The sequence below is a fragment of the Jaculus jaculus genome, chromosome 10 (genome assembly GCF_020740685.1).
Source record: "Jaculus jaculus isolate mJacJac1 chromosome 10, mJacJac1.mat.Y.cur, whole genome shotgun sequence".
Classification (NCBI taxonomy): domain Eukaryota; kingdom Metazoa; phylum Chordata; class Mammalia; order Rodentia; family Dipodidae; genus Jaculus; species Jaculus jaculus.
Window position 1 is genome coordinate 12,768,297 of NC_059111.1, and position 27,971 is coordinate 12,796,267.

Consider the following 27,971-nt stretch of genomic DNA (forward strand, 5'->3'; position numbering starts at 1 on the left):
CTTAGCCACTGATGCTCAGAATGGACATAGATCAGATGACCATGCCAGAAGCTACTATCCCTCTTGTTACCCGGATGAAAGAATGCTTGAAAGAATCATGACTATCCCAGAGCCTCCGATGACTGTTGCCTGCGACAGGCTTATCCTTGGGAACAGCGGAAGTTACTGACGAAGAACCTCTCCTCTCCTTGGACAGGGAAACTCCTGCCCCGCCTCAGGAGGCAGCTCACAGGCAGGCACCAGAAAGAGCCTGCACCAGAGGGGAGCGGACGAAGTAGCAGAAGTAAGATACACTCTCTTGCTCACAGTTCCCTGCTCGTTCCTGAAGAGGCCCTGGACCAGAGGCACAGCAGGCCCGGGGGGGGGGGGGGGGGAACACGACTCACCCTCTTGGTCCCCGCCCCCAGGACACCGCAGAATGCCACTCCTCTACAAACGCAACTCCCAGCGGATCTGCAGCCACTGAACTTCAATTTTCAGTTTAAGGAGCTAAAGAGACAGGAATCAACGAGCACTCTACGCCATAGTCCAGTAAAATGTATGCCAATGTTTCCTAGGCTAAAAGGAAAACATTCGCTTTCATTCTTGCGTTTCTGAAAAGTGAAAATTTGAGCAGGAAGCAAGACCGAGACAGGAAAAGTATAATTTGCCTGGAGTTGGAGCTGTGGAGGTCAGAGAAAGAAAACTTCTCTTGGAGCTGTTTAAAAAGACACGCGGCTGGAAAGTCCAAGTCTGTGCTGTCTCTGTCGCTGGCCACCTTTGGACAGCGCTGCCTGGCTCTGCCCTGCTGAGGTTCCACAGCGACAACACTAAGGACCGGAAGGGACGTGAAGAGCCAGAGCTGTCTTAGGAAGTACGAGATCCAGGGCTCAGTGCTGATTTGGACGCCAGCCTAGACAGGGTTCTGAAGGTAGGAGGCTGGTTCTGTGTATGGTATCATGGGCAGGCTGACTGGATCAAGTGTTTGCCATGCAAGTGTGAGGCCTGGACTTCAGGTCTGGGTGTGGCAGACCATTTCCAATCCCAGTGCTCAGGAGGTGGGTTCAGGGGACCCCGGGACAAGCTGGCTTGACTAGCCAAACAGGTGAGCCTGGGTTCAAGTGAGAGGCCCTGCCCTGGTAAAATAAGGTGTCAAGTGACCAGCGAAGACACCAGGCATAAACTTCTGTCCTCCACACACTTGCATGTGAACACACATACACACATGAACGCACACCACACACATGAAAACAAAAAGTATCACTAGTGCCAGGTGTGGTGGCGCACACCTTTAATTCCAGCACTTGGGAGGCAGAAGTAGGAGATCGCTGTTTATTCAAGGCCAGCCTGGGGCTCAGAGTGAGTTCTAGGTCAGCCTGGGCTACAGTGAGAGCCTACCCTGAAAAAACAAAAGTATCACTCTTCTAAGGTAGCTAGTGTGAAGGGCACCTGGATTCAATGAGCATTTAGATGTCTTATGTGGCATTTCATATGCATGCAATATTAAATACCACTGGCTGCTGCTTTTATTAGCATCAACTTAACATCAGAAGTTTCATGCCACAGGTTTGAGAGCACAAGGAACTAAGGTGTCTGCAGATTATGATGGCCAATACAGCTTAACTTCTAAACACAACAAGATAGCAGGACAGAAATCTCACACACACACATTCCGTGATTCTGCACTTGGAGAGCTAGGGTATTCCAAGCACTCTATCTTTTAAGATGAGCTGGTGCAATTATTAATGGCCTCACTTTGTCAGGGTTCCCATTTGTTGGAAGTTAACTTTTATTAAAAATTTCAGTTGAAAACTGTGTCCTGTGGCATTTCATTTTACAAACAAACATGGATGGGTTCACCCTCATCTTCCTGTCACTTGGTCAGGATGCTTCAAAGAAGGCTGGGGAAAAGTATGATACAATGTTCAGATTCCATATTCCTAATTATTACCCCTCCCGCTGCGGGCTGGGATTGGCTTCCATATGTCTCAGCCTCAGAAGAGAACGATCCTGTGGAAGGGGGAGTCCTCTGGGTGCCACCAGCAGGTTGGCACCCAGCTCCAGCTAGCCTTGGAGTGACACTCCCCAGACCCAGTAGGAAGCAGTGGACTGGGATGCTCCATTACAACCAAGTGCTATGGCAACCACCGAACAACGAAAACCAGCGTGGATGACTTCATATCCTGCCCCCAATCAGTGTGCTCAGCTTCTAGCATTTCCCTTTGTCCACAAAGGAAGCTCTGATCACTTCGTATTATGACAGGAAAAGACAAGTACAAAAAATAGTATCTGGGTCTTGGCAGATAAGAAGAATTTCACTGCGGGAGAAAAAAGGAGACCCAGGGGCTGGAGAGATGGCGGACGTGGCGGCGCACGCCTTTAATCCCAGCACTCTGGAGGCAGAGGTAGGAGGATCGCTGTGAGGTTGAGGCCAGCCTGGGACTACAGACTGAGTTCTAGGTCAGCCTGAGCTACAGTAAGGCTACCTCAAAAGGCCAAGGAGATGGCTTAGTGGTTACGGTGCTTGCCTGCGAAGCCTAAGAACCCAGGCTTGATTCCTGGGTACCCATGTAAGCCAGAAGCACAGGTGGTGCACGCATCTGGACTTCATCTGCAGCGGTCAGAAACCCTGGCATGCCCATTCTCTCTCTCTGCTTCTTTGTCTTAAATAAATAAAACATTTTTAAAAAGAGAGATTTCAGGGACACAGAAGACTTATGTAACTACTAAAAATATTTGTTATTCTTGGAAATTAAATTTTGCCACATTTACATAACTATAACTTAGTCAAAGCATGCTTTTTTTTTTTTTTTTTTTTTTTTGAGGTAGGCTCTCACTCTAGCCCCGGCTGACCTGGGATTCACTATGGATTCACTCAGGGTGGCCTTGAACTCATGCTGATCCTCCCAAGTCTGCCTTCCGCGTGCTGGGATTAAAGGCGTGAGCCACTATACCTGGCTCAAAGCATGCTTTTAAAGGAGTAAACTAACATCTTGAAATGTCAGGGTGAGACTGAGGTGGTCCTTTCACTTGACAGGCAGTGTCATCTGTAGAGTCGCCCGAGACAAATTCTCCATTCCTCACTGAGTCAAGGAAGTGGGAGTGTGAACTGGTAAACAGCGGCTGCAGGCATGGCTTCCCAGCCCGCCCTCTCTCCCTTTGGGTGGCATTTCCTTGATGGCCCTGGCAATAGATTTGGGCCAGAATTCTAAAAATGAGAAGAACTTCCTGATGAAATGGGGTCAGAGTATCCAAAAAGACACCAATTTTGAAGTTTTGAAAATCAGTGTGTATTTCAAAAGGCTACTAATACATTTTAAACATTTCATTGCACTGTCATTGATGGATCTGAAAATGTTGTTTTTAAAATCAAATTAGAGGCTTGATTATTTTTGTTTAAATAACCCTGTATCAGTAGTCTCACTTATTAATGATGGCATTCTGGAACGGGCAGGAACTGAAGTTTAGTGGCGAGAGCACAGATTAGTCAATAAGTGGAGGTGACTTCTGTGCCAGTGGGCATCATTGTTCTAGTCCCTTACTTTGGTGGGAGGGCACCCCTGCATGTGCAGGCCTGCACTCTGTTCTGGGTCTGGTCGCAATGAAAGGTACAAAGGAAGGGATCGTGAGCGGGTCTGCCCATCCCTGGGGTGAGGGTGTCACTCAATCCCAGCAGGATACCCAGGCCCAAGTCAGCCTGTACAAGCAGAGCTCAATGCTTGCCTTCACACCCTCCACTGTGGTGAGTGAGCAAAGCCTGGGGAATTTCATTTCTAGACTAGTCTGCCAGTTGCTTGTTTTTAAAAATCATAGTCCTACATTTGGAAAGAAATCGTTAAATACAAGAGGACAGCAGCCTTCCAAGGAGCAGGGGTAACTCTACCAGAAGCTGTCAGCTGATGCAGGCCCTTCCAGGGTTACCCAGCTCCTACACTGACTCATGTAAGGCTTCTTTTCTGAACAGTACCTTCGCCAGCAAGCATGCTTTCTCGGAGGCCAGAAGCGAGAGGGGGTGATAAGACACCAAGCCCTGAGGACATTAATGTACTATCCAAATAGAACTTACTGTTGAATCCAAATGACAAGGGGCAGAGCATGCTATCCCTGCACAAGGCTGAGGGCCCTCTTGAAAAGACAGATTACTCATCCCCTTCCTGCTCTGACATAAAGTACCTAACAGCTTTTAAGTTTCTGCAAAGAAGTAATCAAGGGGAGGGGAGATAGCTCAAAAATTAAGCCAGGCGTGGTGGCGCATGCCTTTAGTCCCAGAACTGGGAGGCAGAGGAAGGAGGATCACTGTGAGTTCGAGGCCACCCTGAGACTACATAGTGAATTCCAGGTCAGCCTGGACTAGAGTGAGACCCTATCTCAACACCCCCCTCCAAAAAAGTGCTTGCTTGCAAGGCAAGGTGACCCAGGTTCAATTCCCCAGTACCCACATAAAGCCAGATGCACAGAATGATATGTGTGTCTGGAATTTGTAGCAGCATGAGGTCCTGCTGCACCAAATACTCTCTCTCCCTCCCACCCAAAAAAAAAATTAACAAAGAAATAAACAACGAAGCTGAACTATACACTTTTCCAAATACTTCCCGCATTCTACAAAGTCTTTAAAAGTACGACTTAAGTTACATATAGAAACTGGCTAACACTTGTTAGTTGAACCAGTGAATAATAGTAATTATCAGCATAAAGTAAAAATATGTATTTATTGCCTAAAATGTTGAATCAACATTTTCCAGGGTTATTTTTCTATATACAAAAATGAAAAGACATACTAGAAATCTTACAATAAAATAATATAGTAGTTTAAGGGGTTTTAAGGAATAAAAGACCCAGAAATGTCAGGAAGAAGGATAAAACCAGAAAGTGATTAGCTGTATAATTCACTATTTGCAACAGAAGGACAAAGTTACATATCTAAAGTTGTATGTTATAAAATACAAATATGTGACATTCAAACATAATGAGAGAAAGTAGTAAGCAAGTTATGCTAGCATGGTTTATTTTCAACAGTTTAAACAGAAGCAAAACTAAAAGTGGGCAAGTAAGAGCAGCTAGATAATGCAGTAAGAGGGCACCTCTCCAACATGTATGCCAACAGAGACTGGACGAAAGAAAAGCTTGTGCAGCGCTTTGAAAGGATGGTCCCTATTTTAGCTTTCTTTGGAGCAGGATGGCCCGTCATGTTCTATTCATGGTTTTACATCTTCTTCTTCTTATTATTTTTGAGATAGGGTCTCGCTCTAGCCCAGGTTGACCTGGAATTCACTATGTCATCCCAGGCTGGCCTCGAACTCACAGCGAATCCTCCTACCTCTACCTCACAAGTGCTGGGATTAAAGGTGTGCGCCACCATGTTTGGCCTAGATCTTGTTTTGAAGACTGGCTTTACACAATAATATTCCCTGGGGATTAAAAGCAGGGGAAACACAACTCTATTGAGAGACAGAAATAAAACTCAGGGAGGAGGTGGGAAATAAAACTCCAATGAATTTTCAAATGAGAGTATGACCCGCACGGCTGGGCTTTGCCTCACTCTGTTGTGTCAAACATTTGAAACCAACCAGCTCAGTCCTACACGCTGTTTGTACTACAGAGAATGTAAGTAGCAGTGTAAGCTGTTCTTATGTGGGGGGGAGGGGAGCACACCAAAAATCAGAAGAGAATCCCAGAGCCTGTCTGGAGGGATGCCTGCCCCAGTGTCGAAGCCTTCTCTCTCTGTGTCCAGTGACAGAGGGCACAGAGCCCGTCCAGGGCGAGGCTGCTGTGGCGTGTACAGGGAGAGGCAGGTATACATGTGCATAGCACCAGATTTTTCAAGTAAGCAAGTTCAACCTCAGACAGAGCTGAGCTGAAGTTTCACATCTCACTGTCTCCACGCGTCAGAGGAAAGCCGCGCAGGCTTCAGCGCGGAGCCACTCACTAGTGGCTTGAATTCAAAAAAGGACTGGGGGCTGAGCTGATGCTATAGAATGCTAAGGATTTCCAGGCTGTGTCATGGCTGCTACTGACTTTACACACCCAATCTGGGATCCTCCATTTCATTCTTCATTAAAGTCAGCCTATGCAAATGTATACACACTAAAAATCTTTAAATAATTCTAAAGGTCAAAGGATGCTTTTTTCCTATCAGAAGTTACCCAAAGGAAATGACCTTAGAAATAAAGGACTAAAAATATATTTAAAAAGTCAATCTAATACTCCTGGTACTTAAACATTTGATTTAATTGTCTGATTCTAGATATTTCTACATAGATTTTAGATTCCATAAACTTCAGATTCTGAAGCTTGTTGAAAAAGCTAAGTTCCTCAATATGGGAAATTCTATCTGGCTATACTTTTAGAGGGTTAATATTTTTCAACTTTCAAAAAATACTTTGACTATCTATATATAGTATTAACAGAATACCTCGTTAAATCATATATCAGATAAATATTTTATAGTACAGTTTGTATCATGCCCAATATTTTGGGTAAAGTTTGGAACAGAGTCAATTATCAATCACATATGCTATGTAGTACTCATTTTGGAATATTGAAATTTTAATTGGCCGTGAGCTATCTTCCCTACGGATTGAATACACATACTCCTGGTGGAGGAGATGCAGAGCATGGCATCGGCACCCTGCCTGGCCTGCTTGCGCAAGGCTCAGTGAGTGCGCCTGGCAGTGCCCTGCCCTTCTGTCCTCGTTCTCTCACCAGCTGGCTGGGGGCATAGGTGTGCCAGCATGCAATCCTAGGAGGACACTGACATGTTAAAATTCATTCTCTCAGGAAATAAAAATATATATAGTAGACATACTTACAGATACCTGCAGCTGCACTAAGTACTTCAAATAGCAGCAAAGAAAATAAACGCTTGCTTCATAAGTTTAAATTCATTTTAAGTTTGCTATATTAAATTTAAAAATTAAAAAAATATCAACTTACTATAAACAATTTAAAATATGTATAATACAACTCCATGGTCAAAACATTTGAACAGTCCATGAAAACAGGAGAGGCCTCGACTGTGCATCTGTTTAGGTTCCACACGGGGTTTTCCCACTTGTACACAAGAAACCATCAAACAGGTGTCTGGTTCTACAGCAACCGACTTTGTTCAGCAACTTCCTGATCACAAGTGTATTTACTTACTTATTACAAAGGAGTTAAATAAAGAGAAAGACATGGGAAGTAAAGTGGCTCTCTCCCTATGTGTCACTGTTCTCTCTTGAAAGCATTCTGTACATTAACAATCTCAACTTTCCAACCATTTACAAATGCATTCTCAAAAAGCAAAAGGCTCAGAGTCTAAAAGTGTTCCTTTTTACAATGACTATACAATATATATCAAATGTATACACATACACACATCTTAAAGGTAAGGCTCCCCAAAGGTTTTGCGGCACTCCATCACCCCGGTGCTTGGTGGTCTATCACAGTTGTGTGTGCTCTTGACTTGGCTGGGTGTGAGACGATCATATGCCATCTTGTACTCTTTGTCAAATGCATCTGCAAAAAAATCACAAAAGAAGAAATTTATGTCTGATGCTGACTATAATCAAGTTTCTATAGGAGCCAAGAACATGTCTCAGGATATTTCTGCCGTCCAAAGACCACAGATTTCAAGCCTAGAGAAGGGGGATCATAGAGCTAGATTACATGCACCAATTTTAATGCTATCAAATATTAATATCCACAATACCATGCACACATTTTTGCATCTTGTTTTTCATACTCAGGAAGAATGGGAAGAATAAGTAATGGAGTCAGGAGAATCAAAAGCTTAGGATCAAAAGAGTGACAGTAAGAGCCTGCCTCAAGACAGAGTACTGGGGGATATCTGAATTTCAATAAGGGCCGATATTTCTGCCTTGGGGAAGACGACAAGACATGAGAAAACCTCCCTATGAAACAGGGTCATGGTGGAGCCTGTGGAGGCTGGAGTGAGCTAATGACCACTGCACGAGCAAGGAAGCCTGGTAGTCCAGTTTTCTTAGGACATTCAATGAACTGCTTTAGGCAGAGGGCTAGAGTAAAGGGCCTCCGGAAGTGGGGACTACAGGATGGTAAGTAGTCTGAGCACTTTCCATCTTAGCAGAGCTGAGAGGCTTAGCTCCGGGAGGGAGTGCACTTCCTTATCTGGTGCTGCAGAATTCAAGCTGTGTGTGCTTTAAAAAATATTTTACTGGGCTGAAGAGATGGCTTAGCGGTTAAGCGCTTGCCTGTGAAGCCTAAGGACCCTGGTTGGAGGCTCAATTCCCCAGGACCCACGTTAGCCAGATGCACAAGGGGGCGCACGTGTCTGGAGTTTGTTTGCAGTGGCTGGAGGCCCTGGCATGCCCATTCTTTCCCTCTCTCTGCCTCTTTCTCTCTGTCACTCTCAAATAAATAAATAAAAATAAACAATTAAAAAATATTTAAGGGCTGGAGAGATGGCTTAGCGGTTAAGCGCTTGGCTGTGAAGCCTAAGGACCCCTGTTCAAGGCTTGATTCCCCAGGACCCACGTTAGCCAGATACACAAGGGGGCGCACTGTATGGAGTTTGTTTGCAGTGGCTGGAGGTCCTGGCACGCCCATTCTCTCTCTCTCAATATCTGCCTCTTTCTCTCTCTGTCTGTCATTCTCAAATAAATAAATAAAATAAAAATGAACAAAAAAGTAAAAAAAAATTTATTTATTTATTTGAGATAGAGAGGGAGAGAGAGAATGGGCATGCCAGGGCCTCTAGCCACTGTGAACGAACTCCAGATGCATGCATCACCTTGTGCATCTGGCTTACGTGGGCCCTGGGGAATCGAACCTGGGTCCTTTGGCTTTGTAGGCAAGTGCCTTAACTGCTAAGCCATCTCTCCAGCCCCAAGTTGTGTTCTTAAGATCAGTGTGAAATCACCCACTAAAAGCATGACCTCATAGGGTCATCCTCTCATTAACTGGGAAGTGGGTTTATTTAGGGCACACAAGTTAAGACAGTCCTAAAATCAGATGAACTGTAATATCAATTATTATGTCAATACCCTGATCATAAACCTGGAGATTTTCAAACAACTTGACTCTCCCAGGGCCTCACAGCCATTTCATGACAGCCTATCACCAATTTTCTCCCTTTTCCTAAGTAGCAACAACAATGAGGCCAAGCACAACAATCAGGAAAGGGAGATGGCCAACCAAAACAGCTAGGAAGCTCCTCAAACATACACTTAGCAACCTTACATTCTTCCTGAGCAAATTACACAACACCCATATAATACTTAAAATATGTCTCTATTATTTACTGTGACAGTTGAGTAAGTTACTTAACCGCCCCCCCAGACCCTCACTATTTTCAATAATATAAAAAATGATGGGGGCTGGACGAATAGCTTAGCAGTTAAGGCGCTTGTCTGCAAAGCCAAAGGACCCAGGCTCAATTCCCCAGGACCCACGTAACCCAGATCCACAAGGTGGCACATATGTCTGGAGTTCATTTGCAGTGGCTGGAGGCCCTGGAACATCTATTCTCCCTCTTTAACTGCTTCTTTCTCTATTAAATATATAAATAAATTTTTACAAATGATGGGAAAAAACAATTGGCTGGAGAGATGGCTTAGCAGTTAAGACACTTGCCTGTGAAGCCTAAGGACCCAGGCCAGATGCACAAGGTGGTGCATGCACCTGGAGTTCATTTGCAGTGGCTAGAGGCCCTGGCACACCCATTTTCTCTCTCTCAAATAAGTAAATATAAAAAATGATAATAAATCTATTTGCATAGGATCTTGGGGAGAATTATAGGAGATAATATGTGGAAGGATCTCACTACAGTGTAAAGCTAAAAATGTTCACTTATTACTTATCATATCATTTCACCCGTGATTATAATAACATAATTTTGACATTAAAGAAAAAATCAAACATTTTCTAATAAATTAGTACAATGATGATTTAGTAGTGAATACCACTGATAAAATCACTTGCAAAAGTATAATATGCCAAATGAACATTATAAACTATTTGTTATGCTGAATTACCTATATCAATGTTTTCTCTTCCCAGCGCCACGAGTGAGAGGAATAGTATTTCTCTGTATAAACTCCTGATGACAAAAGACATGGAGAGCATATTGGTATCCATACAGTATGTTCTAAATGTGCTCATGCTAAGCAAGCACGAATTACTGTCAAGACGAAGCACACAGATGATCGGCTAGAGACTCAATGTGCTCACTAAGAGAAAGGCTTACCTCTGTCTCTTAAAATGTGGACACTTACTCAGTGTCTCTAGAATCTGACTCATCGGTCCATAGACATCATTCATTTTGATGCTTTTTACCATACTTTTCAGTAGTTCCTGGTTAAATGAATTGTCACTTTTTTGTAATAAATGGACCATTGGATATTTTTGGGCTACAAAAGAACAACAGAAAGAAGTAGATGAAAGAAATGTTCTGTGTAAAAAGGAAAAAAAAATTAAACAGCAATTGACAAGCTGTCAGAGATGCTCCAAAGCACCAAAATCAAATTAAGAGTAATAGATAAAGGAACAGAAATCTAAAAAAGGGGGAAGAAAAGTAAGACAATGAGGCCAAGAGCTTCTTGTGGCCCAAATAGACAACAACTAAAAATACTTTCCCTTTATACAGCCCTGGAAGGAAAGTCTACACCAGCAGCCAGGGATGGGAACAAAGAAGTAAAGCAAGAAACTGGGACAAGCAATGTGCCAAAAGCTGAACTGTACAAAGCACCCCCAACCCTGCTAGCATAAGCATGGCACCCCGCCAGAAAACCCCACCTCCACAGAAAGCAGCACTAAAAAATCCAACACTCACTCTCAAATAAAAGAGTACGATTTTGACCTGTAAGAAAAAAGGAATAACATGAATGAAATTCAGCTACACATGAATTTAGGCTATTTAAAGCAAGTAGAGATCACGCTCATTTGAATGGAGTCCTCATTCTATATGATGGCACTTACTGTGGGCATTCCATAGGATGTACAAGGGCTGCCCTGGGTCCTGATGTAACTTCATATTGTCCCATAACATCTGTATTAAAACATATTTACTATCTTCAGACATACAGTGGCGGGGAATCTGTGTTATAAAACAAAAAAGATCACAATAATTTTTAATAAATATTTTATAAAATCCTAAGTTTTTATTTTTATTTACTTATTTGAGTGAAAGGGGCAGAGATAGAAAGTGAGAGGGAGACAGACAGAGAGAGAGAGACAGAGAGAGAGAGAGAGAGACAGAGAGAGAGAGAGAATGGCATGTCAGGGCCTCCAGCCACTGCAAACCAACTCCAGATGCGTGGAATACACGTGCCACCTTGTGCATCTGGCTCACGTGAGTACTGGAGACTTGACCTGGGTCCTTTGGCTTTGTAGGCAATCACCTTAATCGCTAAGCCATCTATCCAGCCCCAAATCCTAAGTTTTGAAAAAGGATGTATGTGTACAGGAGAGAAAAGAGAACAGAATATGACTGATTTTTATTAATGCTAGACTGTAAGAAAAAAAAAAAATCTGCTAGGTGTGGTGGCACACATCTTAAGTCCCAGGACTCAGGAGGCAGAGGTACGAAGATCATTGTCAGTTCAAGGCCAGCCTGAGACTACATAATGAATTCCAAGTCAGCCTAAGCTAGAGGGAGACCCTACCTCGAAAAGCTTCCTGCCTCAAAAAAAAAAATACTGTAAGTACAACTAAGACATGGCATGAAAAGGTGGCTCACTGATTAAGGTGCTTGCCTGGGAAGCCTAAGAACCCAGATTCGGCGCCTCAGAACCCACTTAAGCCAGATGCACATGTGGCACATGCATCTGGAGTTCATCTGCAGTGGCTAGAGGCCCTGGAATGTCCATTTTCTCTCTAAATAAATAAAAATAAAAAAATATTTAAAGGTGGGCATGGTAGTGCATGCCTTTAACCCCAGCATTTGGGAGGCAGAAGAGAAGGATCACCATGAGTTCAAGGCCAGCCTGGGACTACATAGTGAATTCCAAGTTAGCCTGAGCTGGAATGAGACCCTACCTCAAAGAAACCAAAAAATAAAAATAAAAAACAATACAACTGAGACAATTCTAATTATGTAATGCTTTTGATGATAGTAAAAATATGAAGTATAAAAATCAAAGCTGGAGAGATAACTTAGCAGTTAAGGCACTTGGCTGAAAAGCCTAAGGACCCAGGTTTGACTCCCTAGTACCTATATAAGCCAGATGCACAAAGTGGCGTATGAGTCTGGAGTTTGTCTGTAATGGCTAGAGGCCCTGGCATACCCATTCTCTCTTTCTTGTTCTCAAATAAATAAAATAAATATAATATTTAAAACAAAACAAGAAATCAACATTTCTTAATCACTGGGAATATGCAGACATTGTCATGATAACAGAAGTTCTGCCCTTTGACTCTTACCTTTGAATATTTGTTACAATGCTCCGAAGAAAGAATCAATCCAGGAAGGTTACTGGGCAAGTCAAGACGTCTAAAATACCACACCAAGTTCCAAAAGACAATTGGATGATGGTCCACAAAGTCGGCTACTGTTATCGCGTGGTCACCTTCATTTTCCAGTAGGCTCTCGAGTTCCTTCCACACCACTAACGGACTAAGGTATGGAACAGTGACAGGGTCTGGACTTGGGAGGTGCCATTCTAGCCCTAAAGAGCCCTGTTGAGCAAATAAAACCATAAATGACAAACACGAGAATGATGATGTAAGATTGTCTGGAACTTAAATTATTGTTTTAAAAGTTTCTGTGAATGATTTCCCTATGAGTAGGAAGCTGAATCATGGAATGAGACTCTGTGATAATAATGTAAATGAGGCTAATGAGGCTCTTTAGGACAAAGAACACAATCAGATGCAAATGATCAACTTAGAAAAATAAAAACGAAAACACCAAATACATACGGTAGCTCCTTGTAAGGTGGCTGGCAGGCTGCCCGTAGGAATGAGTCTCTGTCCTCCAGCATCCTCCTTATCCAGGGGGCCGTAGGCACTAATGCTCCGAGCCATCGGGAAGAGTGGGCATTTTGACACAACTCCTTTTGATCTGTTACCAGGAATCTGAATACTCCGGGCACAGGGATTTTCCTGCAGTTTCGATTTGCTTGAGCATTTAAAAAGAAGGGGGAAAAAGGCACATGAGTGTCTAGGCATATACATCTCATCCAGAAGACTGTGTTGTTCACTGCGGAACCAGAGCTGCACAAGCAAAGTAAATCAAAAGAAGTAAGTGACTCAGGCTTCAGCTAGAAACAGATGTGGTAGTCATGTCAAATTTCCTTTATATCAGGTGAACTTTACGTTTAAAAATATTTTATTTATTATTTATTTGCAAGCAGAGAGAGAAGGAGGAGGAGGAGGGAGGCAAGAAGGGAGAAATTTGGCACACTAGGGCCTCCTCCTTTGCAATGAACTCCAGGTACATGTGCCACTTTGTGCACCTAGCTTTACATGGGTGCTGGAGATTTGAACCTGGGCTGCCAAACTTTGCAAGCAAGTAGCTTTGACCAGTGAGCAATCCCTCCAGTCCATATCAGGTGAATTTTAAATATTCAGGATTCATTCATGTATTCCTAACATTCAGTGAGCCACTTTTAACCAGCCCCACAGCTGCCCTTGAGCATAGACATCAGAGAAAAGAACACGCTCCTTCAGGAGTCACGTGAGCTAGAGAGAGTCCAAGACAAGGGCTACAACAGATCTACTATGAAAGCAGGCGTGTGCACACACAGTTACATGGTCTGAATCTTCAGGATCCCACAAGTCACATTAGCCTTGCCCATACTATGTAGGCACTTCTGTTTTTCATATGCAGCTGCCAACACAGTTTCCCCCTATTTGACTACACATGGCTAGTTTGGTACTTTTTAAAAATTTTAAAATTTATTTTTATTATTATTTTTTAAAGTTTATTTTTAGTTATTTGAGAGCAACACACACAGAGAGAAAGAGGCAGATAGACAGAGAGAGAATGAGCATGCTAGGGCCTCCAGCCACTGCAAATGAACTCCAGATGCATGTGCCACCTTGTGCATCTGGCTTACGTGGGACCTGGGGAATTGAGCCTCAAACTAAGGTCCTTAGGCTTCACAGGCAAGCGCCTAACCACTAAACCATCTCTCCAGCCCCTAGTTTGGTACTTTTGTAAACCCCTATCAGTTGCTGCATTTAACTGTAGATTACATATGTTTTAGTTCAACTATACATTTCTATATCAGCTCCAAATGTTTCCTACATTATTAAATATTCTTAAGTAGATAATTAAATATCCTATAGAAGTTAGTATCAATTCCTAAAGAGATAGAGTTAAGAAAAACTAATCATTATAAACCTCAAATGTTCTATAGAAATTTTTTGTTTTTCGAGGTAGGGTTTCACTCTAGCCCAAGCTGACCTGGAACTCACTATGTAGTCTCAGGGTGGCCTCGAACTCATGGCAATCCTCCTACCTTTGCCTCCCAAGTGCTGGGATTAAAGGTGTTGCCACCACGTCCGGCTTCTACAGGTATTTTTAACATTTAAATACTCAAACATTATCATACATACATAACTTAAAATTTTGATGTTCATAAAATATAACAAATGTTTATATTTAAAAATTTCTCAAAAAACTAACAACAACAACAACAACAAAGCCAGGCATGGTGGTGCACACCTTTAATTCCCGCACTCAGGAGGCAAGGCAAGAGGATTGCTGTGAGTTCAAGGCCACCCTGAGACTATATAGTGAATTCCAGGTCAGCCTGAGCTACAGCGAGACCCTACCTTGAGAAACAAAACAAACAAACAAACAAAAAATGTGGGCTTAGAAGGTGGCATAGTGGTTAAAGGTGCTTGCTTGCAACACCTTTGGACCCAGGTTCAGTTTCCAAGTACCCACAAAAAACCAAATGCACAAGGTGGTACATGTGTCTGGAGTTCATTTGTAGTAGCAAGAGGCCTTGCATTCCCAACTCACTACCTCACTCTATGCTTGTAAATAAACAAACAAAAATATCTTAAAAAATTGTTATTGGAAAATTGTAATATTGCTTTAATTAGAAATAAGAATTTAACAATGATTTTTCACTGAAATCTGTGTGTGTGTGTGTGTGTGTGTGTGTGTGTGTATCAATTACACAGTCTGTCTATCTGAGGTGGCGTCTTGCTGTAGGTGCTACAGATGAGTTTGACCTCAAACACCCTTCTTCCCCCACCTCCCAGGTGCTAGGGTTAGAGGCATGAACATTTTTCACAGAAACTTTAATCTTGAGATGGTCATCTATTTTTCCTACCACACATCTAAAACAATTGTTAACAGATGTTGCCCATAATCCTACTTACTTATTGAGATCAAAATTCCCTTGAACAGAGATGGCAGATGTGTCAAGCCCAGAAGCTGATGTTGAAATGCAAGACTGCCTCGTCTGAGTTGAAAAGGAGGATGCAAAGTGCACAGTTTCTGTAGATGAGCTGGACTTCAAGAAATACCTAGAATGTGAAGCAAAGGAAGTTTCTGAAAAAAAAGCTGTTGTAAGAAATGGGATTCTTAAGCATAAAGGGGGGAAGGGCCTGTGTTATTACCTTCCAGGTCGTCTTAGATCTCTTATTTCAATATTCAGGAAGGGTAAGAAAAGGTTGCCACAAAACGGGCATGTGGTATTGAGATTCGAGTCGTCTGCGGTCCAGCCAGCCATGATTTCCTCATCATGGACAAGACAATCACAAGTTCTACACCTGGAACAACTGGAGATGAGAACCTACAGAGGATGACAGATCCGATTGTACAGGGCAAGCTGCTTAGTGTATATTATGAATTAAAACAATTCCAGTTCACAAATCTATTGGAAAATCAATGCTCACAGCATTCAGACATTGCAAACAAAAAAGGTACAACAGTTAGTGCATTATACACTATTCTAATTTTCAACAATTTCAGTGAAACCTATTCCAAATTCATTTTATTAATTAATTTATTACAGTAAGAGAGAGAGAGAGAGGGAGGAAGGGAGAGACAGAGAGAATGGGCATGCCAGGGCTTCCAGCCACTGCAAATGAACTCCAGATATGTGTGCCCCCTTGTGCGTCTAGCTAATGTGGGTCCTGGGGAATTGAACCTAGGTCCTTTGGTTTTGCAAGCAAGCATCTTAACCACTAAGCCATTCCCCCAGCCTCTATTCCAAATTTTGTTTTGTTTTGTTTTGTTTTGAGGTAGGGTTTCACTCTGGCCCAGGCTGACCTGGAATTCACTATGTAGTCTCAGGGTGGCCTTGAACTCACGGTGATCTTCCTACCTCTGTCTCCCGAGTGCTGGGATTAAAGGCATGTGCCACCACGCCCAGCCTTATTCCAATTTTTTTAAGAATACATTTTATTTGCAAGAGAAAGTGGCAGGGCCTTCAGCCACTGCAAACAAACTCCAGATGCATGTGCCATCTTGTGAATCTAGCCTATGTGGACACTGGGGAATTAACCTGGGTCCCCAGGCTCTGCAGGTGAGTGCCTTAACCACTAAGCCATCTCTCCAGTCCCCCCTCCAATTTTTGTCTGAGAGCAGTTTGCACTTAAGGGAGCATTTTTGTACCATTAGTATGAAATTTGCTTTGGTTGTATTAACAACACAGTCAACTCAAACATCCATTTGTCACTGCTCCAAACAGGCACTTGTTCCAGAAGACCAGCGCTACGCTCAGGGTTCTCCGACCAGCGCTGACTCCGCAAACTCTTACTGGTTTGTGGTAAGTCAAGAAAGGAGGATTTAAGAACTTGTAAAGTACCTTGACATTGCCAAAACATCTGAGTGTGTAATCAATGCATTTTATAAGAGTATCAGACTGGAAGTTAAGTGAAAACAAGCATCATCTGTCACTGCGTGCAGCTTAAGAAGCGACACTGAAGGCGACTGTAAATGCGGTCACGACCGGGCAACACGAGCTCCAGAGCCACGCAAACTTTGTACGCCGCAACATCAGTGCTCACCGTTTATTTTCTCGTTAAATCCAAATCAACTTACGTAAAGCAGTATGAAGTAGCCACTACACTTAACAAAACATTTGGAAGCAATTTTATAGAACAGCTGGTGGAAAAATGTAAAGTCTGAAAGTATCATTTCTTTCAATGTAAGAAATGACCTGGCAGAAATCTATAAACTCAGGCAAGGAGTGAAAAACATGATGGAAGAAGCTGACAACATAAAGCCAAACTGCTTCCCGCACCTTCCTCCAAAGCCTGCTTGCGCAGCGAGGCTGGCTGTGTCACTCTGTGAAGTAAGTGCTCGCAGAGAACACATGTGTAACAAGGACTAAATACCAGTGTTGACAATAAAAATGCTTTTATATGTTGATAAATCTCAAAGCAAGCATGAAACTGTCCTAATAAAGTAGATGTCTTCAATAATCTGAAATAATAGATAACCAGAAGCTAGATTTGGGCTGGAGAGATGGCTTGCGGCACTTGCCTACGAAGCCTAAGGACTCACGTTCGACTTTCCAGGTCCCATGTAAGCCAGATGAAAAGCGACACAAACGTGCAAGGTCACACATGCACAAGAGGAGGAGGAGCATGTGTCAGTTCTGTTGCAGTGGCTGGAGGCCCTGGTGTGCTAATTCTGCCTCTCTCTCTCTCTTTTTTTTTTTTAAATTGAGATAACACTTTTTTTTTTTAAATTTTTATTTATTTATTTATTTGAGAGCGACAGACACAGAGAGAAGGACAGATAGAGGGAGAGAGAGAGAATGGGCGCGCCAGGGCTTCCAGCCTCTGCAAACGAACTCCAGACGTGTGCACCCCCCTTGTGCATCTGGCTAACGTGGGACCTGGGGAACTGAGCCTCGAACCGGGGTCCTTAGGCTTCACAGGCAAGCGTTTAACCGCTAAGCCATCTCTCCAGCCCCTCTCTCTCTCTTTTTTAAAAACTATTTTTAGGCTGGGCATGGTGATGCACGCCTTTTATCCCAGCACTTGGGAGGCAAAAGTAGGAGAACTGCTTTGAGTTGGAGGCCACCCTGAGACTGTGTAGTGAATTCCAGGTCAGCCCGGGCTAGAGTAAGACCCTGCCTCAAAAAAGCAAGCAAGCAAACAAACAAACAACAATAAAAAAAAAACTGGAGAGATAGCTTAGTGGTTATGGAGCTTGCCTGCAAAGCCAAAGAACCCAGGTTCAATTCCCTGGGACCCACATAAGTCAAATGCACAAAGTGATGCATGTGAGTTTGTTGGTATGTTTGAAGTGGCTGGAGGCCCTGCCATACCCATTCTCTCTCTGACTCTTTTTCTCTCTCAAATAACTAAAAGTAAAATATTAAAAATATTTTTATATGTTTTTATTCATTTATTTGCAAGCAGAGAGAGAGATAGAAGACAGACAGAGAGAATGGGTGCGCCAGGGCCTCTAGCTGCTGCAAATGAACACCAGACACATATGCCACTTTGTGCATCTGGCTTTACATGGGTACTGGGGAATTGAACTCAGGTCATTAGGCATTGCAGGTAAGCACCTTAACCACTAAGCCATCTCTGCAGTCCCACCCCCTCTTACTCTCTCATTAAAAAAAAAAAAGAAAAGAAAAAAGAAAGCAGTTTGTTGGGCTTGCCTCAAAGAAGCTAGGTTTTTACATATTTTGGATGTAATGTTTTTGAAATTTTAAACAACACACATTTAATTGTTAATACTCTACCAGAAACCATCAATACTTAAGAAATGTAAATTTATAAATTTTTGAGCAAAGCAGTACCTCCATTGCATAGTTCTGGAAGATGTTTGCATTACTGGTGCTGAGAGAAGAGGAGGCCACTTCTGATCTCCCAGGTAAGGCGAACCTCGACAAGGATCCTGTTTGTTTGACAACACAGAATGGCACAATTAGGACTGGTGAGGAGCAATGTGAGATCTGTGACTTCTGTGAGCTCTCTTGACAGAATGTCCACTTGTTCTACTCAGCACGTTAAATCAACTTGGAAACAAAAGAAACATGTAATAATTTTAATGCAAAAAGTAATGGTGCAATCTACTGGCTCCCTGGAATTCAAGGGATAAGAGACAATGTTAAAGACTAGATTCCCAATTTTACTTTGGTTATTTATTTATTTTTTTGCGGTAGGGTCTCACTCTAGCTCAGGCTGACCTGGAATTCACTATGTAGTCTCAGGGTGGCTTCGAACTTATGGTGATCCTCTTACCTCTGCCTCCCAAGTGCTGGGATTAACGGCGTGTGCCACCATGCCCAGCCGGCCCTATTTTGTTTATTTTAAAAATTTTATTTATTTGCATGCATGGTGTGTGTATGTATAAGGATGCACCAGGGTCTCTTACTGCTACAAACCCTCACTTTATGTGGTTGGCTGGGAAATTTAACCACTCAGACATCTCCCTAGCCCCTCAAATTAATTTTTACAGCAGAAATACACATGGAAACTAAACTGAAGCTCATTCTTCCCCTATCAGATAACAAAAACCCAGAAATATGCCAACACACTTCACTGACAAGGTTGTGACGAAACAGGTATTCTTACATACTGCCAGTAAGAAAGCCTGGGGAAGGGAATTTGTCACTATCCCTTCAAAGAAGAATGTAACATGGCATACATGCACTGTTGTGTCATCAAGACTGGAAACCTCAGGTAGCAGGTTAAAATGAGCTACAACACAATCAGACATGATGCACTGTGTAGCTGTAAAATGAACGAGGAACACTGGTATGAGATGACATCACCATCAGGATATTGTTAAGTGAAAAACAGAAATAGCTAGGAAGAATTTATAGTATGCTATTTTTGAGTTTTGAAATAGTAAGAATATATATGAAGAACTATTTTTACATTAAATTTTTTTTGTTTATTTTTATTTATTTATTTGAAAGTGACAGACAGAGGAGAGAGAGAGAGAGAGAGAGAGAGAATGGGTGCGCCAGGGCTTCTAGCCACTGCAAACAAACTCCAGACACGTGCACCCCTTTGCGCATCTGGCAAGGGGAATCGAGCCTCGAACCGGGGTCCTTAGGCTTCACAGGCAAGCACTTAATTGCTAAGCCATCTCTCTAGTCCTACATTTACATTTTTAAATGGAAAGATACACCAAAAATAAGTAAAAATGGTTAAAATGGTTACTTCATGGGGACAGAAGAAAGCAGGGTAAGGGGCGGAGATGGAAGGAGACTTCTCTGACAGTGTTTGGACTTTCACTGCTTTTTTGTTTGTTTGTTTTGCAAATCTTTTACACATTTGCAAATAAAATTAGGGCGATAAGTAAGGGCTGGGGCAATAGCTTAGTCAGTAAAGTATAAGGGCCTGAGTTCAGATCCCAAGCACTATGTAAAGGCTGGGTGGGGAAAGCACCTATAAGCCCAGTGCAGGGAATACGGAGACCCGTGAACCCCTGGTGCCTGACCGCTGGATAGCCAGCAGAGGCGAGTCTGGCTACAAGAGAGACTGTCTCAGAAACTAAGGTGGACAGTGGTAAAGACATCTGATGCTGACTTCTAGCCTCCCGCCCCACGCGCGTGCACACGCACACACACAGCCACATGTTAAAAGGAGGAAGAGGTGAAGGAGCTCCACATCAAGGGCAGCATGACAGAGTGAGACAAACCTTCTAAGGAGGCAGAACTCCCCAGGCTTGCCCGGCTGCAGTCGATTCCCTTGGTCCCCGAAGTGGCACTGCTCTCTTGGGAGGAAGCGGCTCCTTCTAAGTCGTGGCAGACATCTTCATCTGTCAGAGAGGTAGATTCAGAGTCTTGGGCTCCCATTGAAGAAAGACTGGCACGATCAGAACTTTGATCCTAAGGAAATAATTGTAAGTTTAATGCTAGCTATTTGAAAAGTTGCTCCTAAAGGTAAGAAGGAATACTACCCACCCACCCAGATGGTCAGCTACTCAACATCAACTTCAACAGGAAAAACAAGCAACTTTACAAAAAGACAGTACTTGGGATACAGGTGCTCAAGATTGAGTTTTAAGAATGTTTCTTACTCCCAGCAAAAGATTTATACATTCACAAGACAAGATTGCCCACTTTTGATCTTTACTTTTATTTTTCCTCCCTATAAATATCTCAGTCCAAGATGACCATTACAATTACATTTTTTCTATTTTTTAAAAATATATTTGCTTTAAATTATTTATTTATTTATTTGCAAGCAAGAAAGATGGAGAAGGAAGAGAGACAGATAGAGAGAGAATGAACCAGGGCTTCTAGCCACTACACAGGAATTCCAGATGCATGTTCCCCTTGTGCAACTGGCTAACATGGGCCCCGGGGAATTGAACCTAGGTCCTTTGGCTTAGCAGGCAAATGCCTTAACCGCTAAGCCATCTGTCCAGCCCCTTTATTTTTTTTTTGGTTTTTCAAGGTAGGCTCTCTTACTCTAGCCTAGGCTGACCTGCAATTCACTGTATTCTCAGGGTGATCTTGAACTCATGGAGATCCTACCACCTCTGCCTCCTGGGTGTTCAGCCCCCATTTTATCCTCCACTTTTTTTTTTTTTTTTTTTTTTTCGAGGTAGGATCTTACTTTAGCGGCTGACCTGGAATTCACTATGTACTCTCAGGCTGGTCTTGAATTCACAGCAATCCTCCTACCATGGCCTCTCATGTGCTGGGATTAAAGGTGTATACCACCACCACACCTTGCTTAGTCTGCTCTTTTTTTTTTCTCAATTTTTACTAACATTCCATGATTATAAAAAATATCCCTCCCCCCACTTTCCCCTTTGAAATTCCATTCTCCATCATAATCCCCTTAGTCTGCTCTTTTGAGAACACTAAAATACACCTTGATTTCTCTTGTTATATCAAAAATATAAAAGACAATGTGGTACAGATGTTTTGCATGTACATGTGTATGTGGTGTGCATGTCCTGTGCACGCACGTGTGGGCATCAGAGGAGAAGACTGGGTCCCTTCCAACCTGAAGCTGCTGTTTTGTTCGGCTCTACATGCTGAGCAGCGAGTCCTGTGGATTTTCCTGCCTCGGTCCAGACAGGGCTGGGATCACAGGAATGCGTGGCCAGGGTTTTATGAGGGTGCCGAGGATTGCACTCAGGTCCTCTCAGCCCTCGTGCCTGCGCTCTTACTCACTGAGCCATCTCCCCAACCTCTGACAGAGATCTGGGTCATACAGATACAGAAAAAGCCTGTTTACAAAATCTACAGGGGCTGGAGAGCTGGCTTAGCCGCTAAGGCGCTTGTCAGCAAAACCAAAGGACCCCAGGACCCACGCAAGCCAGATGGACAAGGCGGCACACCCATCTGGAGTTCGTTTGCAGCAGCTGGAGCCCCTAGTGCAGCCATTCTCTCTCTCTCTGCCTTTCTCCTTCTCAAATAAATAAAATATTTTTAAAAATCTGTCATCCTAATACACAGATACTAGACTTCTTTCTGGTGTGCCTGCTGCTTTTTCAGTCGGGGCCTCTAACACTTTCATCTAGTCCAGTGTTTTCATCATTTAGGTTTTCTCCACTGCAAAGTGATGACATCATCTTTCTAATATTGCACTTCACTGTCTAATTCATCTAAGGTTACCTTTTTCTGTTCTGTGTGGGACAAGAATACAACTTTCTGGGGCTGGGAGATGGCTCAGTGGTTAAAAGGGCTTGCAGAGCCTGCCGACCCAGGTTCAGTTTCCTTCCCACTCATGTGAAGCGGGTGTCTGTGATCTCAAATGCCCACAACCATGGGAGACAGGGCGGGAGAGTTTCAAAGTTCGCAGCCTGCTGGACTGGCTTTCATTTTCAGTCTGCGTTGGCTATGGCAGCAAGAGACGCCGTCTCAGAGAAGGTGCAGCACAAGCCCCGAAGCTGTCCTCTCGCTCCCACACTCCGTGTGGCACATGCACTCACACACAACAAACACAAATTTCTTTTTTCTTTTTTTAAAGAGATATTAGGAAGATGGCTCAGTGTTGTTAAAGAAACTTGTTTACAAAGTCTGCCACCCTAGGTTCAATTCTCCAGCCACCCACATAAAGTTGGGAGGTGCAAGTGTGTTTGGTGTTCATTTCTAGTGACAAGATGCTGGCACACACAATACATAGTGCAAATCAAAAAATATGTATAAATTTAAAAAAAAAAGAGTATGATTTTCCCCCCAAATTATTATTATTTTTTTTTCCCTGAGGTAGGGTTTTACTGTAGCCCAGGCTGACCTGGAATTCACTATGTAGTCTCAGGGTGGCCTTGAACTCACAGTGATCCTCCTACTTCTGCCTCCCAAGCACTGGGATTAAAGGCGTGCACCACCATGCTTGGCTTTCAAAATTATGGTTTTTTTTTAAGTTTTGTTTTGTTTTTATTTATTTATTTGAGAGCGACAGACACAGAGAGAAAGACAGATAGAGGGAGAGAGAGAGAATGGGCGCGCCAGGGCTTCCAGCCTCTGCAAACGAACTCCAGACGCGTACGCCCCCTTGTGCATCTGGCTAACGTGGGACCTGGGGAACCGAGCCTCGAACCGGGATCCTTAGGCTTCACAGGCAAGCGCTTAACCGCTAAGCCATCTCTCCAGCCCTCAAAATTATGTTTTTTTATCCAACTTATTTAATGTGCTTTGGTTCCCTATTGATTAGAAATGGTATTTTCCTATCCCACATCCCATCCTGTACACACACACACAGTATTGTTTCTAGACGTTCCTCTAAGCCCACTCTAATTAGCATACTTCTAATTATAGCTTTTGCATTTGTTATGATACTTTAGATGTCTTAACTTTTTTCAGAACATTTATGTTATATTTTGTTTGATGCTTTTAGTTATAATCAGTAAAGACAGGAGGGCCTTAAGTTATCACAGTGGACCCAGAACTCTCACCTTCTGAAAAACTTTTTTTTTTTTTTTCAAGGTAGCATCTCACTCTAGCCCAGCCTGACCTGGAATTCACTATGTAGTTCTCAGGGTGGCCTCAAACTCACAACGATCCTCCTACCTCTGCCTCCCAAGTGCTGGGATTAAAGGTGTGCGCCACCACACCCAGCTAAAAATATTTTATGCATGTGTGTGAATGGAAGCCAGAGAACCACCTTGAGTGTCTTTCCTCAGGAATGTTGTCCTTTGCATGTTATTTACTGAGGCAGGGTCTCTTGCTTAAACGGAGAACGCATCAATTTGGCTAGTCTACATAGGCAGCTTGTCCCTGCCCCACCTCACTGTGATTGCCAGCAGGCTGCCAGGCCCGCCCAGCACTGACATACCAGCACTGACATAGCTTTGCTATTAAGGATCCCTTACTTGTGTAGCAAGTACTTTACAGGCTGAGCCACCTCCTCAGCCCCCACTTTCTTTTTTCTCTCTTTTAAATTTATTTTTATGTATTTATTTGAGAGAAAGAGACAGGAAGACAGACAGTGGCACAGAGAGAGAGAGAGAGAGAGAGAGAGAGAGAGAGAGAGAGAGGGGGAGAGAATGGGTGTGCCAGGGCCTCCAACCCCTGAAAGTGAACTCTAGACGCATGCGCCACCTTGTGTATTTGGCTAACGTGGGTCCTGGGGAATTGAACCTGAGTGAGTCCTTTGGCTTTGCAGGCAAGCGCCTTAGCCACTAAGACATCTCTCCAGCCCTCTTCTATTTTTTTTTAAATATTTTATTTTTATTTAGTATATATAGAGAGAATGGATGCGCTAGGGCCTCTAGCCATTACAAATTAACTGCAAACGAACTCCAGACACATGTGCCACTATGTGCATCTGGCTTATGTGGGTACTGGGGAATTGAAACGAGGTACTTAGGCTTCACAGACAAGTGCCTTAACCACTAAGCCATCTCTCCAGCCCCATTATCTATTCTAAATTCAATTACATGAACACTGACCCTGACGTCAATAATTCTTTCTGTGTTTTTGTCTTTGATTCAGTGTCGATATTTTCCTTCTCTTGTTTCCTTTTCTGGGGCAGGGTCTCACTCTAGGCCATCCTGGCCCGGAATCAGCTTCCCAGTGCTGGATTAAAGGTGTCAGCCACTACACTCAGCTCCGTGATCAGTGCAGATATTTTCTATTGACTCCCATTTACTTCACTAATCTATTTCTGTGTTTTATTGCTTTAAATACTGAATTCTTATTATAATTTTCACTTTTCTAGTATATACTTGATTTTTTCTTGATTCTAATTGTCAGCAAAAACAATCCATCTATATAGTTTTCCCATCTTTTACTCTATTTCCTAGAATACATGATAAGTTTCAAGGCTCCTTGCTAATTCAAGTATCTGGATCCTTTGAGGCTCTGTTTCCAGGGCTGAGTGCTCTTCTATAGTTTTAGCCTGGTCTTGATAAGGGCTCCAGGGATTACTTTCTTGGGATCTAATCACAGACTGAACCAAGTCTAGGCTACAGTTCTGGTTAAGGCTCAGTCAGTATAGCTAGGGTTTGCCAATAGTCCTAAGGCAGACATCTGTATGTGTGTATCAGTGTGTACACACACACACACACACACACACACACACACACACACACACACACGGGATTGACCTAGGGCTTCATGCATGCAAAGCAAACACTCTACCATCAGGGCTAAGGCCCTGCTCACTCACGCTCCTCCCCTTGGCAGCTTATGGATGGTAGCCATTATGCTCCGGGCACCGGGAAACTGCTGAGAATTCTTTTTCTCAGAGGCAATCTACTTGTCTGTCCCATAAAGCATAAGAATTTGGAATGTATATGGGGGTGGGGGGGAACCTTCTGTGAATTTGAAGTTCCTCAAGTTTTTAATTTTGCTTCCCCACTTCCTTCCCCTGTGCTTGGAGAAGGCAAAGCCAGAACCCACAACTTTGTGCTGTGCACTCACAATAGCAGATCTCTCTGGGAAAGGTGACCGTAGAATGCAGCGCGTGCCTTCAAGTCTCTCTACAGTCTTGCCTCTCTGCTTTCTAGCTGCCTTAGCATTGCTCTGATGACTGCAGACAGGTAACTCTCTACATTTCATCTAGATTTGTGTTCTTGGGAAGAATAAAGGCCTATCAAAAGCTACTCCAAAGTAACCAGATGTCATATGCCTGGCTTGCTTATTTTATCTTTTCCTGAGACAGGGTCTTGCTATGTAGCCTGGCTGGCTTGGAACTCACTGTGAAACAGACTGGCCTAGGACTTGTGGCAATCTGCCTGCCTCTGCCTCCCAAGTGCTGGGATCACAGTAGTGAGCCATCACATCTGGTCTGGCTGGCAACTTTTGAAGACATGCTGGACACTGAAAAAAAAAGTACATTCTAAGGGAAAGATAGAAACTTAGCCAGAACTTCTCATATCACAAATACCCCAGGTAAGAATTACTGCCTTTTATAAGCTTCCTTAAGAATGGTTAAGCAGGGCTGGAGAGATGGCTTAGAGGTTAAGGCATTTGCCTGCGAAGCCAAAGGACCTCAGTTCGATCCCCAGAGCCCACGTAAGGCAGATGCACAAGGGGCACATGCATCTGGAGTTTGTTTGCAGTGGCTAGAGGCCCTGGCAGGCCCATTCTCTATCTGTATCTCTATCTCTATCTGTATCTCTTCTCTCTGTGCTTGCAAATAAATAAATAAATTAATTAATTAAAAAAAAAGAATGGTTAAGCAGACATACTTGTGGTGGGCGTAGTGGTGGTGAGAGAGCAAAGTAAGAGGCAACTGCTGACAAAGCTTACCTTTGATGATGTGTACATGGTGAACCTTGAGTACCATTTGCTTGCTTTCTCAGCAACCCCTTTTCCAGCAGTGAATACACTATGCCTTAGAACGTCTAGTTTAGGCACTAGCAGAGTATCTAAGTTAAATGAAGGTGAGGAATGGGTTAATGGGTCTTGAGAGCCTTCCCTAAAGGGACAAGTAGGTGAGAAGGCGGGAGAAGACCACAGTCTGTCCCTTGGTCTCTCTTCACTTTTGGTGTAACTTTTCGATTTTGTAAGTCTCACTGGCCTAGGAGAATTAGGAGGCAGGCTTGACCTTCTGCAGGCCTTGACGAGGGTCGGACTTTTCTTGTGGGTCAGCTTATCGTCGCACGTTCGTTGTAAATCGACGCTTGGTGTACGGCTTGTCAGAGGACTGCTCATGTTATTCATGTACATCTCAATTTCTTCAGCTAAGTCACGCCGAGCAGATGGGGTTGGAATGCTTTTGTTATCATCATCCTCTTCCTCTTCTTCCTCTTTCTGCTGCTGTTCTGTCTCAGCAACCAAAAGGGAAAGGGGATCAAATCCTGTCACAACATCGGTCTTCTCAGATGGCTTCACTGAGAAGCTGCTGTTTGTGCGCTGAATCCGCTTGGGGTTCTGTGCACCGACACAGCCTGCTTTCGAGCCTTCTGTCTCACTGTCTAAATCTTCCAAGTCAAAAATGACAGGAGAGTCCACCTTATCTGCCAAGCAGTCAGAACCATCAAAAGGTGTATCGTCGTCACTAGATTCCTTTTCCAGGCTGTCTCTTTTTGATCTTGCGGGCGGCTCTCCTATATTAAGGCTATTTGGTCTTGTGCTTTTTGAGATAACCTTTGAAAGGATTTTTGCATCAGCTCCCAATTTTTCAACTATATCTCCAGGGTTTGTTTCTTGGTTGAGTCTATTCAGCATAAATCCCATCAGCACCCCTCCACTAAGATTGCGGTTCCTATTACTCCAGGCCATTTGCTGCTGCAAATTAGATTCATTGTCGCTTTTATGTCTTTTCCTGAAGCATCTACTTTGCATGTTCACTGTTTCATTTCTGTCCTCAAGAGACGACATTAGGAGCAGCTCAGGTGTGCTTTCTGAAAAACAAGAAATGTGCTTTTAGCCATGAACATGTCCTGTGCATATAGAAGCCCTCACACACACTTACAACTCCAGGGCTGAAAGCACTGACAGCGGGCACTCGTTACCAGATAGGCACCATTTTAGGCAGATGTGTGCCTATTTTACCTGCTGCAGACGTTCCAGCATTTTTTTATGTGTGTGTGGTTTTTCAGGTAAGGTTTCACTGTAGCCCAGGCTGACCTGGAATTCACTATGTAGTCTTAGGGTGGCCTTGAACTCAAGGCGATCCTCCTACCTCTGCCTCCCGAGTGCTGGGATTAAAGGCGTGCGCCACCACGCATGGCTAGGTTGAGATTA

The 27,971-nt window shown here is 43.3% G+C and overlaps 1 protein-coding gene across 3 annotated transcripts in view; it reads right to left on the reverse strand.

The window, feature by feature from the left end:
- Positions 1 to 4,669: 4,669 nt before the first annotated feature.
- Dennd4a (DENN domain containing 4A) overlaps positions 4,670 to 27,971 on the reverse strand; it is a 110,859-nt gene continuing 87,557 nt past the window's right edge. For all 3 annotated transcript variants that reach the window (XM_045160137.1, XM_004662555.2, XM_045160136.1), the window contains exons 22-33: positions 26,532 to 27,628; positions 20,516 to 20,705; positions 18,663 to 18,760; positions 15,514 to 15,689; positions 15,274 to 15,420; positions 12,856 to 13,054; positions 12,358 to 12,612; positions 10,915 to 11,032; positions 10,769 to 10,795; positions 10,184 to 10,346; positions 9,972 to 10,036; positions 4,670 to 7,476 (exon numbers count right to left, since the gene is read on the reverse strand). In XM_045160137.1, coding sequence (XP_045016072.1) covers positions 7,340 to 7,476; positions 9,972 to 10,036; positions 10,184 to 10,346; positions 10,769 to 10,795; positions 10,915 to 11,032; positions 12,358 to 12,612; positions 12,856 to 13,054; positions 15,274 to 15,420; positions 15,514 to 15,689; positions 18,663 to 18,760; positions 20,516 to 20,705; positions 26,532 to 27,628 — 2,672 coding nt within the window. In that variant the 3' untranslated portion in view covers positions 4,670 to 7,339. The remainder of the gene's footprint in view (positions 7,477 to 9,971; positions 10,037 to 10,183; positions 10,347 to 10,768; positions 10,796 to 10,914; positions 11,033 to 12,357; positions 12,613 to 12,855; positions 13,055 to 15,273; positions 15,421 to 15,513; positions 15,690 to 18,662; positions 18,761 to 20,515; positions 20,706 to 26,531; positions 27,629 to 27,971) is intronic.